At 37.5% G+C, this 15,079-nt stretch overlaps 1 protein-coding gene across 1 annotated transcript in view; it reads right to left on the bottom strand.

The window, feature by feature from the left end:
* Positions 1-15,079, bottom strand: part of LOC123756102 (Ca[2+]-channel protein alpha[[1]] subunit T) — a 487,984-nt gene that overhangs the window by 215,102 nt on the left and 257,803 nt on the right. The window contains exon 14 of the mRNA XM_069336529.1: positions 5,017-5,134. Coding sequence (XP_069192630.1) covers positions 5,017-5,134 — 118 coding nt within the window. The remainder of the gene's footprint in view (positions 1-5,016; positions 5,135-15,079) is intronic.

The following is a 15,079-nucleotide window of genomic DNA, read 5'->3' as shown; positions in this document are numbered from 1 at the left end:
TGCAGTAAGAGTCATGTCTACTTTTCCCAAGCGTTCTCTACGTTGCAGGCTACAATTTGATATATGGGAGAGAGTGAAGTGTTCTCGGAGAGCCGAGAAATTTGTGAAATAGTGATATTTTGGCCTGTGGTTTAGGCCCTTTAGGGAGCCAAGATGGCGCTTACCTCTCTGATCTCCCGCCAAAACCGTGTGACGTCAGTGGCACCGGATTGGTCACCGACAGCAGTGTGGCACCGGGAGCCAATGAAAACCTCCCATAGTAAAAGTGACGTCACGAAGGAAGGGGGTCCGGCCAGCGCGCCGGGCTGGCGCCATCAGTCAGATACGACACGTCATAGAGGTCGGACGTGTGACGGATGGTCTTGTCAGTAGGACAGTTGAACCTCGCTCCCGTGGATTTACGCGTCATCGGAAGTTCGCCAGTACTCTGAGAAGTCTTCCCTAGTTCATGTGTTGAACCAGAAGAGGGAATTGACGGTTATTTGAGCAACAAGTGCTCCAGTCAGGTACTGTGCCAGTAGCAGTGAAGCCGTGCAGTGACGTATGTTGACGTCTGTGGCAATTCACCAGTTCGTGACAGCGTAGTGGCTGACAGAGCCACTGGGTAGCTGAGGAAGAGAGGACTATTTGGGGAAACCGAACGACCGTAGCTGAGACGTAGGCGACAGCCGTTGCTGGGAGAAGACGACGGCCAGGAGACCGACTCCAACTTTCAAGAAGTCAAGGAGGAGGACGGACCTGCAGTGAGGAGGCACGGAGACGACGCGCTAAACGGTGGGACGACGAGAGGCTCTGGTAGGACACGACGACGTGTAGTGTGGGGGCGTTCCCGACACGAGGACCAGGAGCTACATCTCGACTCTCATCGGAGGATAGGGTGAAGTAGGTGGTTCTAGTTCCCTCCCCATTCCCCTTTAGTTAGCTATATTATTTGGCTATATTATCTAGCCTGAAGATTTTATATGTCGTGAGCAAGTCTCACCTATGTCCCGGTAAAGCACCAGGGTGCTAGACAGTACTATCAAGAGTACTTGTATTATTTATGTTGATTATTGGTGTGTACAGGCACCAGGAACCAGTGATAAATTTACTGTGTTGTGTATATCTTTCTATAGATTTTGATACGAACATATAGTGGTAAATTATATATATGATTATGCCAGTATGTGGAGGTTAGGCTATGTGCCCAGAAACTATTTATTTTCCATGTATTGATGATTGATTTATATACCATATATATGTCTATGTTCATTCAGTGAATAATCATTTGTGAGTACAGTGAATTATTGCGTTATCGCCCACGAGAGAAAGTACTGAAAACTCCCGTGTTAATATTTCATTATATATTGTTGGATAAATAACAGTGTAAGACCGTTACAGTGAATCATTATAGCATTGATTGTAGAAAAGACTGTTTGAGCCTGAGTACAGTGTAACTGAGTAATACGGTTTATTTGTGCCAATATCGAGTGTGCGAGTTTCTAGTAATATTGGGAATTTTAAAGAAACAGCGCGCGTGAATCTAGAAAACAAGCCAAGTTCGCGCGGAGAGGCCATTGCAATCAGCTGTTCTTGACACTTGATGAGGAGGGGAGAGTGTTGCCAACTGATGATCGCATAATATCCGTGGGAATTACCAGCCGCGTCAGGATCAGTTGATTTATTTGTTATTGTTTGGCCTTGTGACATCTTTCATACATTTTAAGTAAAATACAAAACTCTCTTTGTGTTTTTATCATCCCCTCCATTGATCTTGTGGCTATACTATACCTGTAAGCATAGAGTGATAACAATAAGTACCTGCCTGATTCCTGATCTTTGAGTGTGACCTTGCCAAGGCTACCACTGAATACACCAGTCCACTGAGGGTGTTATTGGCCACCTTAAACACCAATTGGCGACTTTGTGATTAACCGTAGAGCCCTATTGTTGGGGAGGGCACACGACGGTCGATGTGATCGAGTCGTGTTCTCACTCTTTCTTAATAAGAGGCCGTTAAGATTGACTGGGAGACTCTCCTGGCGTGCAGTGGCGCCGTGAGGATCGAGGGAAGACCCGCAGGGCTACGGTGAGTTACCTTGAGCATAACTATTGCTCACCCCAGAGTAAGGGTAGAGAATAATAGAGAGGTGAAACCCCCAACAATATATATTATATATATATATAATATATGTATATATATTATATATATATATAATATATGTATATATATTATATATATATATATGTATATATATATTATTTATATATTATATATATATATATATATATATATATATATATATATATATATATATATATATGCAGAATAACCACATGTGAAAAATAGAAAATGCTTAACGCGTTTTCGGCTAATTCGCCTTCATCAGAGCAAAGTAGAATCAACTAGATTCTACTTTGCTCTGATGAAGGCGAATTAGCCGAAAACGCGTTAAGCATTTTCTATTTTTCACATGTGGTTATTCTGCATGCATATATATATATATATATATATATATATATATATATATATATATATATATATATATATATATATATATATATATATATATATATATATATATATATATATATATATATGTCGTACCTAGTAGCCAGAACTCACTTCTCAGCCTACTATGCAAGGCCCGATTTGCCTAATAAGCCAAGTTTTCATGAATTAATTGTTTTTCGACTACCTAACGTACCTAACCTAACTTTTTCGGCTACCTAACCTAACCTAACCTATAAAGATAGGTTAGGTTAGGTTAGGTAGGGTTGGTAAGGTTCGGTCATATATCTACATTAATTTTAACTCCAATAAAAAAAAATTGACCTCATACATAATGAAATGGGTAGCTTTATCATTTCATAAGAAAAAACTTAGAGAAAATATATTAATTCAGGAAAACTTGGCTTATTAGGCAAATCAGGCCTTGCATAGTAGACCGAGTACGACGTTCTGGCTACTAGGTACGACATACATTATATATATATATATATATATATATATATATATATATATATATATATATATATATATATATATATATATATATATATATATATATATATATATATGTCGTACCTAGTAGCCAGAACGCACTTCTTAGCCTACTATGCAAGGCCCGATTTGCCTAATAAGCCAAGTTTTCATGAACTAATTGTTTCTCGACGACCTAACCTACCTAACCTAACCTAACTTTTTCGGCTACCTTTTTCGGTTAGGTACGACATATATATATATATATATATATATATATATATATATATATATATATATATATATATATATATATATATATATATATATATATATATGTCGTACCTAACCGAAAAAGGTAGCCGAAAAAGTTAGGTTAGGTTAGGTAGGTTAGGTCGTCGAGAAACAATTAGTTCATGAAAACTTGGCTTATTAGGCAAATCGGGCCTTGCATAGTAGGCTAAGAAGTGCGTTCTGGCTACTAGGTACGACATATATATATATATATATATATATATATATATATATATATATATATATATATATATATATATATATATATATGTCGTACCTAGTAGCCAGAACGCACTTCTCAGCCTACTATGCAAGGCCCAATTTGCCTAATAAGCCAAGTTTTCATGAATTAATTGTTTTTCGACTACCTAACTTACCTAACCTAACCTAACCTAACTTTTTCGGCAACCTAACCTAACCTAACCTATAAAGATAGGTTAGGTTAGGTAGGGTTGGTTAGGTTCGGTCATATATCTACGTTAATTTTAACTCCAATAAAAAAAATTGACATCATACATAATGAAATGGGTAGCTTTATCATTTCATAAGAAAAAAACATTAGAGAAAATATATTAATTCAGGAAAACTTGGCTTATTAGGCAAATCGGGCCTTGCATATTAGGCCAAAAAGTGTGTTCTGGCTACTAGGTACGACATATATATATATATATATATATATATATATATATATATATATATATATAAAATACAGTATGTGAATGTATTCCAAAACAGAATCCATTTTAGTCCTTGTTTTCCTTAAAACAAATTTTTATAACCTCTAGAGCTACACTAACTCACAGACCAAGAGTAAATGCGAGCAATAAAAACACTGCAACTGATGAGAAAACTATGTATAAGACACCAACAATATATAAGCAAGATGCTCGTGCGTGCGCCCCCATATAAATTACATGGTGCAAATATTGTTATGTTCAAGCAAGGCAGCTAAGCAGTGGTGATACACACCTGCTGGCCTGTAGGTTAGGTGTAAGTGTTTACAGGTGTGATGAATTGCTGGTCGGTGTCCTGGAGGCCCAACATATTTAACAAACTAATTTTTACCTGAATACCTGAAGCTACTATGGTGGTCATCGTCAGCCTCTCATAACTAACATCTACGGACGAGTAATGTGTCTGGCAAACTCGAGATTTACTGAATAGTGCATTTGTAGTTGACTGTTGTGTAAATATTGCTATTAAATTCAATAAGTATATTAAAAAAGCAGCGATGCATTTAACAATAGACTGACTGTAACATGCCCAACGTAAGTATTTTGCAAGGATTCCTATGGTAAATAGATTGTTTGAGGAATGTATTGAAATACTGGCAGTTAGTCTTAAGCCAGTAATGAAAATAAAATAAATGGACATTGAAATCTAAAGGATTACAAATTTAAACAGGGACAGGTATTTTAGTAATAATTTTAAGTTTACAAATTCTATGGAAGTTATAATGGACATTAGATATTAAAAAAAAAGTGATGGCATCCCAAATACTGTAAATGTGTTGTTATGCAGTGTTCCAGCAGTATCTCTGGTGGAGTGAGTATAGTCAACAACAAATTGCTTCTGCCAAACAGATCCTTTAATGCTTATTAAGATCATGGATCTTTCCGTTTCATGAAATTTAAATTAGCTGTCGAGAGCATTGACAAACAATCTTGTTAAGACACTGGCCAAGGAGCACAGACACATCCTCACCACAAGACCAAGGAGACAGACACAGCCTCAGCACACTTTCAACACTTAAGCTGTACCTGGAACACGGTTATGCTGGCCCATAAGAGACTGTCAAAGTTCTTGCGGTCACAAGAAGTTGAATTGTCCGGGTTCATTTTGCAGAATTTGCAACCGAAAAGATTCATGCCCAGTATACTAGAAAGAGAGAAAACATTGGTAAACCATAACTTATTCCACCTAACAAAAGCACTCTTAGTATAACTTAAAATGCTTAACAAAATTTAAAAAAAAGTAAAAACAATAACAAAATGAAGTTTGATAATAATGGTTGGAATAATTTTGTTTAGTAAATAATTTATTTGTAAAATGTAGGTTAGAATACGTGACAAAAAAGCAAAGGCAAACAATATTTTATAATGGAAAACTAGAGTTTTTCTTCAGCCAATTAAAATTACTATAAAAGTCATCCAGTTCAGTGAAAATATTGGTGACCCAAACTTTTAGTGATCAAGATCATAAAACTTCATATAATTAAATACTGAACAATATAAATTGAAAATCATACTTGGTCTGGTTTAATTAGGACAATAACAACTTCCGCTGGTGGATGTAAGCAGAGTATAGTGAGCACAAGCGACAATAATATAATAAAGAACAAGCTGTGATATACAAGAGTATATATGGCTGGGTGGACTACATTGACTTCTCTCCACTAATGGGTTTCGGTGCAGTGTTATAACATTCTCAACTATATACAAATCATAACCATTTATCAAGAGTAAATTAGAGAGTAAATAAACCCATCAAATAGCATCTCTGGAAATTTATAAACATAAAATAATTGGCTAAAACCCAAATTACTTTGTTAAATTATTTTTTGTTTGATAGATTTCATTAGTCTTGTTAACTAAGTTATTGTATTTTTATAGATATAACAGGACAAAGTTTTTGCAGTACTCATAATAATAATAATAATAATAATAATAATAATAATAATAATAATAATAATAATTAATAATAATTATTATTATTAATACATTATTTCCAAATTCATAATCCAAGAAGTGCTATATTCCGGCTGTTTTGAGCTTAGCATTATATTTGTCTAACAGTATCATGAGGGAGATGCAATCTTGCAAGAGGGACTAGAGACAAGATGAAGGAGACAATAGTATAAATAACTAACTTTGATATAAAACACTCTACTGTCAGTGGACCACCCGACCACAGTACTGAAATCTTCACAGCTTTTATGCAGACAACTTCAGCTGTCCACATAATTTATATATTTTCAATGAAAGCTCCATAAGTTTAAGAATGTTCATATGTTCTCTATACAGATTTGAGGAGCTTAAGCGTGTTCACATTTTATCCAAACATGCTTTAACTGTTCAAGAAATGCTCAGGTTTCATCACTAAGTAAAGTGTGCATCCTAAAGTTGTTATAAGCTTGAAAGCCATCAACAGGAGATGAAGAGGAAAACAGTAAATAAATCTTGAAAAAACCTTATATAATTTAATGTTAACAGGTGCATGAGCAGTCATCAAGTATTCTCTTGCCCAATAAAACTGACTGAATATTTCCCTATCTAGTCCAAAATGACCACCAAAAGGTTAAGTAATCTACATTCAAAAACTTCTCCTCAAAATAATATTGAGTCTCATATCTCACATAGACCATTAAATACAGCAAACTTTCTGATTCCAACCATGCAGGAAAATATATAAACATATAAAATATATATATATATATATATATATATATATATATATATATATATATATATATATATATATATATATATATATATATATATATATATATATAAATATATATACAGTATATATATATATATATATATATATATATATATATATATATATATATGTCGTACCTAGTAGCCAGAACTCACTTCTCAGCCTACTATGCAAGGCCCGATTTGCTTAATAAGCCAAGTTTTCATGAATTAATTGTTTTTCGACTACCTAACCTACCTAACCTAACCTAACCTAACTTTTTCGGCAACCTAACCTAGCCTAACCTTTAAAGATAGGTTAGGTTAGGTTAGGTAGGGTTGGTTAGGTTCGGTCATATATCTACGTTAATTTTAACTCCAATAAAAAAAATTGACCTCATACATTATGAAATGGGTAGCTTTATCATATCATAAGAAAAAAATTAGAGAAAATATATTAATTCATGAAAACTTGGCTTATTAGGCAAATCGGGCCTTGCATAGTAGGCTGAGAAGTGCGTTCTGGCTACTAGGTACGACATATATATATATATATATATATATATATATATATATATATATATATATATATATATATATATATATATATATATATATATATATATATTTATATATTATCACGTGCTTATTTTTCGTGATTTACACACAATATATATTATATATATATATAATTATATATATATATATATATATATATATATATATATGTCGTACCTAGTAGCCAGAACTCACTTCTCAGCCTACTATTCAAGGCCCGATTTGCCTAATAAGCCAAGTTTTCCTGAATTAATATATTTACTATAATTTTTTTCTTATGAAATGATAAAGCTACCCTTTTCACTATGTATGAGGTCAATTTTTTTTTATTGGAGTTAAAATTAACGTAGATATATGACCGAACCTAACCAACCCTACCTAACCTAACCTATATATATAGGTAAGGTTAGGTTAGGTAGCCAAAAAAAGCTAGTTTAGGTTAGGTTAGGTAGGTTAGGTCGACGAAAAAACATTAATTCATGAAAACTTGGCTTATTAGGCAAATCGGGCCTTGCATAGTAGGCTGAGAAGTGAGTTCTGGCTACTAGGTACGACATATTATATATATATATATATATATATATATATATATATACAGTATACATATATCCAGGAATATATATATACAGTACCTCCCATCCATGGTACAGAGGGATTTGAGTTATGCAAAGTTCTCAGAGTGAACAAACAATATTTCTGTGGGGAGCCCTGTCGGCTCCCTGAAGCTATTATCACCAATTAAATGCCATACTATCTAGTGTTACCAGTTGTGGAGTTCTGTTACCCTACTGGAGACCACAAGCCAGAACCTGGCCCCCCTCAGAGAGGTGCAGGGAGTGATGGCCTATTATTACTTTACATTTAAAAGATATTTTTTTTGCCATCACCAAGGAAGGCAACTAGAAAAAAAGGCAAATCAAAACAAAACTGCAACCAAAGCCCCCAAATTACAGTACCAAAAGAACTCCCCCAAGAAGGAAACCAAAATTTTGTGAGACTCGCCCCCCACTAATTAGCTCCACCTCCCCCTTCATTGGGGAGAGGGGAAGAGCTGACCCCAGGAAGACTGGCTTCAGTTCTTTAATGAGAAACACACCACTGACGAGGAAATGGGAGGGTGTCAGGAAAGCCTCTGGGGCTCACCCAAAAACTGACATTTTTTTTTTTTTTTTTTGAGATATATACAAGAGTTGTTACATTCTTGTACAGCCAATAGTACGCGTAGCGTTTCGGGCAAGTCCCTGGAAAACAATCCCCGCCGCGAAGAATCGTTTTTACACCCAAGTACACATTTTACTGTTCAGTTAAACAGAGGCTACAGTTAAGGATTTGCGCCCAGTAAATCCTCCCCGGCCAGGATACAAACCCATGACAAAGCACTCGCAGAACGCCAGCCGAGTGTCTTACCACTACACCACAGAGACTGGTGTAGTGGTAAGACTGGGAGTGTAATTTCATTACATTCAATGCTGGTTTCCTTTGCGAAGCCCTGTCAGATCCCTGAAGCTAACTACCCACAGAGAAAGTCAAAATTGGGACCTTATCAGGGAGGCAGGAGCACGTCAGGTATCAACTCGAAGTCAATACCGAAGGCCACGACAGAAGCCCCAATGCAACACAAGGCCGCAGAGGGCTAGGAACGTTCACAAGATACCTGGCGGCCAAAAGCCTGTTAAACCTCCAAAACCCCGCGTATCCAAATATTGCCCCAAGACATATTATCAAAAACAGCCGACAAGGGAGTGTACTTGTGAACATTACGAGCACGAGAGGCCAACAACTAGAGGCCAAGGCAATAACAAATAAAGCCTTCCAAAAACAATCCCAGACCAAAGGGGCCACAGTAAACCAAGCAGAAAAAACAAAGAAAGAACCAGTCCAAAGACCAGGTACATCAGTAAAGAAGAAACTGGTTGGGCCGGCTTCCCCCTACCCCCCAGCAAGGGGCGAAGGTGCAGCTAGTTTCACTAGTTTTGGTTGTTTTTCTTCTTGGAGTAAGTTCTTTTGACATTTTGGTGGCTCCAGTCTCATTTTTAAACCAGGCAGTGGTTTGTTTTGATTCACCTATCTTTCTGGGTGCCTTCCCTGGTGATGGCAAAGATAACCTTAAAATGTAAAGTGATCATAGTTCATCATTTTCTGCAACTCTCTGAGGAGACCAGGTCCTGGCTCGTGGTCCCCGGTAAGCAAAAGGTCTTCGCAACTGAAGACACTAGGTAATCTGGCACTTAATCAGTGATGATAGCCTCAGAGAGCAGATGGGGCTCCCCACAGAAATGGCTTTCGACAGAGTCCCACATAAGAGGTTGTTCTGGAAACTGAAATATACAAGGAGGTTTCTAACATGGATGAACATATTTTTGACAGAAAAATGAGGGGGGGGGGGGGGGGAAGAGAAATCAGAGGCATCAGACTTGAGAAATGTCACTAGTGGAGTACCACAGGGTTCAGTTTTTGCACAAGTAATGTTCGTTATCAACATAAACTATCTACCAGAAGGAATACAGAATTATATGAACATGTATGTATGCATGAACAACATATTGGTGCTGAGGATTCTAAGATACTAGGAAAGATGAGACATTTAAATAATTGTCATGCCCTTTACGAAGACCTGGACAAAATAAGTGTAGGAAGCACCACTTGGCAAATGAAATTTAATGTGAATTAATGCCGTGTGATGCAATGTGGAATAGGAGAAAATAGACAACACACACCCTACAAATTATGTGAAAAGTTTAAAAAAAAAATCAGAAAAGCAAGAGATCTTGGGGTGAATCTAGAAAGAAAACTATCACCTCTGTACCACATAAAGAACATTGTGTGAAAAGCCTATGTTATGCATTCCAATATCAGAATTGCTTTTAAATACATGGATGGTGAAATACTAAAAAACTTGTTCACAACTTTTGTGAGACCAAAGCTGGAATATGCAGCGGTTGTATGATGCCATATCTTAAGAAGCACATCAACAAACTGGAAAAGTTGCAAAGACATGCAACTGAATGGCTTCCAGAATTGAAGGACAAGAGCTACAAGAAGTTAAAGGCATTAAATATGCAAAAGCTAAAGGATTGAAGAAAATGAGGTGATATGATCACTATGTACAAAATAGTAATGGGAACCGACAAAATTGATAGATAAGAATACCCGAGACCTGGTACTTCACGACGAAAAGGTCATAGATTTAAGCTAACTAAACAAAGACGCCAAAGAAATATAAGAACATTCACTTTCACAGAGTGGTAGATGGTTGGAACAAGTGAGAAGGTGGTGGAGGCCAAAACTGTCAGTAGTGGTGAAGCTTTATATGTGCTGTGAAGATGAGGTACCATAAGCGTAGCTCTTATCCTGTAACTACACATAGGTAATTACCTCTGTGAGAGGGGAGCAGACCAGGTTCTAGTACTGGTCCCTGGTAGCCCAAAGAACTTCCCAGCTGGTATGACCTAGTAGCTGGGAGCCATCTCAACAAAATTTGTATTTTTACGTACAACTTAATTTTTAAATATGAGTATAATTTATAAGTATAACTATATATATATATATATATATATATATATATATATATATATATATATATATATATATATATATATATATATATATATAATGAAGGTGAAAACACGGGGGATACATAAGGGATAAACATAGGGGCTGCAGAAGGCTTATTGGCCCATACGAGGCATCTCCTATCTAAACACAAAGATTAATCCAGTGTAATTGGCCTGTTATGTTGGACATTGTCTTCTGTGTTGGCATCGATATGTTCTTGTCTTGTCCTTACTCTCATGGTGGGTAGAGTAAATGGATCTAAGTTATATAGACCACTGGTAATATTCAAATTACTTTCTTTTGTGATCTGTATCAAAGCAGATTCAATTATGTTTGTTATGCGTGCTTTTACAATTCGTTATTGAAGAAGCCATCTCCCAATCAATTTGGTGAGCATCTTCTGACAAATGAACGAACAAAGCATTAGACAAATAGTCATGTCTTACAGAGTTTTTATGTTGCAAAATTCTACATTTCAAATCTTAAAGATTTCAAATCTTAAAAAGAGCCAAGAAAGAACCAACCCAGCGAAGCAGATACGCCCCGTCCGATAGGCATCCCCCCCCCCCCCCCGACCCAATAACTGATAGCAAGAAGCTGCTGCTTGCAGAAACTGCCAACAGCAAACTCTGCAAACAGCAAGGGCAAAAAGGGAGGCAAAAAACCTAAGAGCCAAGGCCCAGGCAGAGGCCAACAAGGAACCAAGCACCACAAGCCAAAATCCGAGGCATGAAGTGAAAAAACAGTGACACTGGAACCCGCAGGAGTGGCACGACCAGCCCCAGCAGGGTAGAATGAAGCACGAGTCGCTGAGGAAGGAAGGAGAACCACGAAAGACACATACCGTACTAAAATCAAAATGTTCTGTCCAGAAAGGAACACAAAGAAAAGCCGTAGCCAGGGCCAGAAGCCAAGCACCCCCTGCCCCAACAAAAAGGAACTGTATGGGCAGGAGTGGGTGAATGGAAGCAACACACACCAGCAGACATTGCAACCCAGAAGCTAGTAGTGACAGACAAGGAGAAGAGGAAGAACTCAGAGCTATACCGGAACACTGGGCCGGTTCTACAAATGGAAATTGAACAAGAACACATCCCAACCTAGCACGAGCAAGAGAATAGCCAATAGGCACCTATCAAGATACACAACAATGTGTAGGGGACAGACGTAAAAATGCAATGAAAAGACCCGAAAGACAGTCCAAGCACTGGAAGCCAGGAACAAGAGCATAACCAATCGGTAACAGAAGGCACAAGAACCATATACACAGATTAGTAGCGAGGGAAAAACAAGACACGCCCAAACTCAAGTGCTAATGAGATAAGCAAACCCTATATGAGCACCATTACCCAGACCCCAAGAACAGGAAACATGGCTTCCAACTCATAGGAGGAAGGGCAGGAGTACAGAAGGCGTGTATGTGTGTGTGTGTGTGTAATTACCTAAGTGTAATTACCTAAGTGTAGTTACAGGATGAGAGCTACGCTCGTGGTGTCCCGTCTTCCCAGCACTCTTTGTCATATAACGCTTTGAAACTACTGACGGTCTTGGCCTCCACCACCTTCTCACTTAACTTGTTCCAACCGTCTACCACTCTATTTGCGAAGGTGAATTTTCTTATATTTCTTCGGCATCTGTGTTTAGCTAGTTTAAATCTATGACCTCTTGTTCTTGAAGTGCCAGGTCTCAGGAATCCTTCCCTGTCGATTTTATCAATTCCTGTTACTATTTTGTACGTAGTGATCATATCACCTCTTTTTCTTCTGTCTTCTAGTTTTGGCATGTTTAATGCTTCCAACCTCTCCTCGTAGCTCTTGCCCTTCAGTTCTGGGAGCCACTTCGTAGCATGTCTTTGCACCTTTTCCAGTTTGTTGATGTGCTTCTTAAGATATGGGCACCACACAACAGCTGCATATTCTAGCTTTGGCCTAACAAAAGTCATGAACAATTTCTTTAGTATATCGCCATCCATGTATTTAAATGCAATTCTGAAGTTAGAAAGCATCGCATAGGCTCCTTGCACAATATTCTTTATGTGGTCCTCAGGTGATAGTTTTCTATCTAGAACCACCCCTAGATCTCTTTCTTTATCAGAATTCTTTAGAGATTTCTCACATAATATATAGGTTGTATGGGGTCTATGTTCTCCTATTCCACATTCCATAACATGACATTTATTAACATTAAATTCCATTTGCCAAGTGGTGCTCCATATACTTATTTTGTCCAGGTCTTCTTGAAGGGCATGACAATCATCTAAATTTCTTATCCTTCCTATTATCTTAGCATCATCAGCAAACATGTTCATATAATTCTGTATACCAACTGGTAGATCATTTATGTACACAATAAACATCACTGGTGCAAGAACTGAACCCTGTGGTACTCCACTTGTGACATTTCTCCATTCTGATACATTGCCTCTGATTACTGCCCTCATTTTTCTATCAGTCAGAAAATTTTTCATCCATGATAGAAGCTTACCTGTCACCCCTCCAATATTTTCCAGTTTCCAGAACAACCTCTTATGTGGAACTCTGTCGAAAGCCTTTTTTAGGTCCAGATAGATGCAGTCAACCCAACCATCTCTTTCCTGTAATATCTCTGTGGCTCGATCATAGAAACTGAGTAAATTCGATACACAGGATCTTCCAGATCGAAAACCATACTGTCTGTCTGATATTATATCATTTCTCTCTAGGTGTTCTACCCATTTAGTTTTGATTAGTTTTTCCAATACTTTCACTATTACACTTGTCAATGATACAGGTCTATAATTGAGGGGGTCTTCCCTGCTGCCACTTTTGTAGATTGGAACTATGTTAGCCTGTTTCCACACGTCTGCTACGATTCCTGTACACAGGGATGCCTGAAAGATCAGGTGAAGTGGAATGCTGAGCTCAGATGCACATTCTCTCAGAACCCATGGTGAAACGCCATCTGGGCCAGCTGCTTTGTTCTTACCGAGCTCCTTGAGCATTTTTTCCACTTCGTCTCTAGACACCTCTATGTGTTCTATGTTGTTCTCTGGAATTCTTATTGTATCTGGTTCCCTAAAGATTTCATTTTGTACAAACACACTTTGGAACTTTTCGTTTAGTGTTTCACACATTTCCTTTTCATCTTCCGTGAATCTATTTCCCATTTTCAACCTCTGAATATTATCCTTTACCTGCAATTTGTTGTTTATGAATTTATAGAATAGACCTGGTTCTGTTTTACATTTGTCCGCAATCCCTTTTTCAAAATTTCTTTCTGCCTCTCTCCTCACTGCCGTGTAGTTGTTTCTCGCATCTTTGTATCGCTGGTATGTTTGGGGGTTTGGCCTCTTCCTATACTGATTCCATTTTTGTGTCTTTTGGTCTCTTGCCCTCTCACAATTTCTATTGAACCAATCCTGTTTCCTAGTTCTGCATCTCTGTTTTGGTATAAATTTTTTTGTGCCTTTATCATATATTTCACAAAACTTGCCATACATCTCATTCACTTCCTTGCCTAGCATCAAGTCTGTCCAATTATACTCACTAAAAAAATTTCTAAGGTCACCATAATGTCCTCTCCTGAAGTCTGGTTTTTCAACTGCTTCAGCCTCCTTATTTTCTTCCAGCTTATAACGCATTGCATACTTTATTCCCAAAAAGACATGGTCACTTTTACCCAAGGGAGGAAGGTACTGAATGTCAAATATCTCTTCCTCCTTCCTGGTAAATATCAAATCTAGCATGGAGGGAACGTCCCCTTCCCTCATCCTCGTAGCTTGTTTAACATGTTGATACAAGAATGTGTCCAGGATGAGGTCTACAAATTTACAGGTCCAAAAATCTTCTGTTTTAGCTTCATATGCTTCCCAGTCTATGGATTTCAAGTTGAAGTCACCGACTATCAACAGTCGTGATCTATCGTTATCCGCTCTCGCTATAATCTCTCTCATTATTGTTATAAGACCTTCACGTTTACTATCTAGCTCCTCCTTTGACCATGTGCTGCTTGGCGGTGGACTATATGCATTTATCATCATTAGTTTATCATCCTCATAGCAGATCTCTAGTGCTATTATGTCAACTTCTTGTGGATTGGCAGTCATTATTTCCTTCACCTTTAGGTGTTCTTTTACCAGCACAGCAACGCCACCGCCTTTCCTAATTTTTCTGTCCCGTCTCCAAATTGAGTAGCCCCTTGGGAATATGACCTCATTTAAAATTACATCTTCAAGTTTTGTCTCCGTGAGTGCAACAATGTCTGGTGTCTGCAGCTGTATTACATCACTTAACTCCAGTATCTTCGATCTCAC

The sequence above is a fragment of the Procambarus clarkii genome, chromosome 36 (genome assembly GCF_040958095.1).
Source record: "Procambarus clarkii isolate CNS0578487 chromosome 36, FALCON_Pclarkii_2.0, whole genome shotgun sequence".
Classification (NCBI taxonomy): domain Eukaryota; kingdom Metazoa; phylum Arthropoda; class Malacostraca; order Decapoda; family Cambaridae; genus Procambarus; species Procambarus clarkii.
This window is presented reverse-complemented; position numbering and strand designations above follow the sequence as displayed.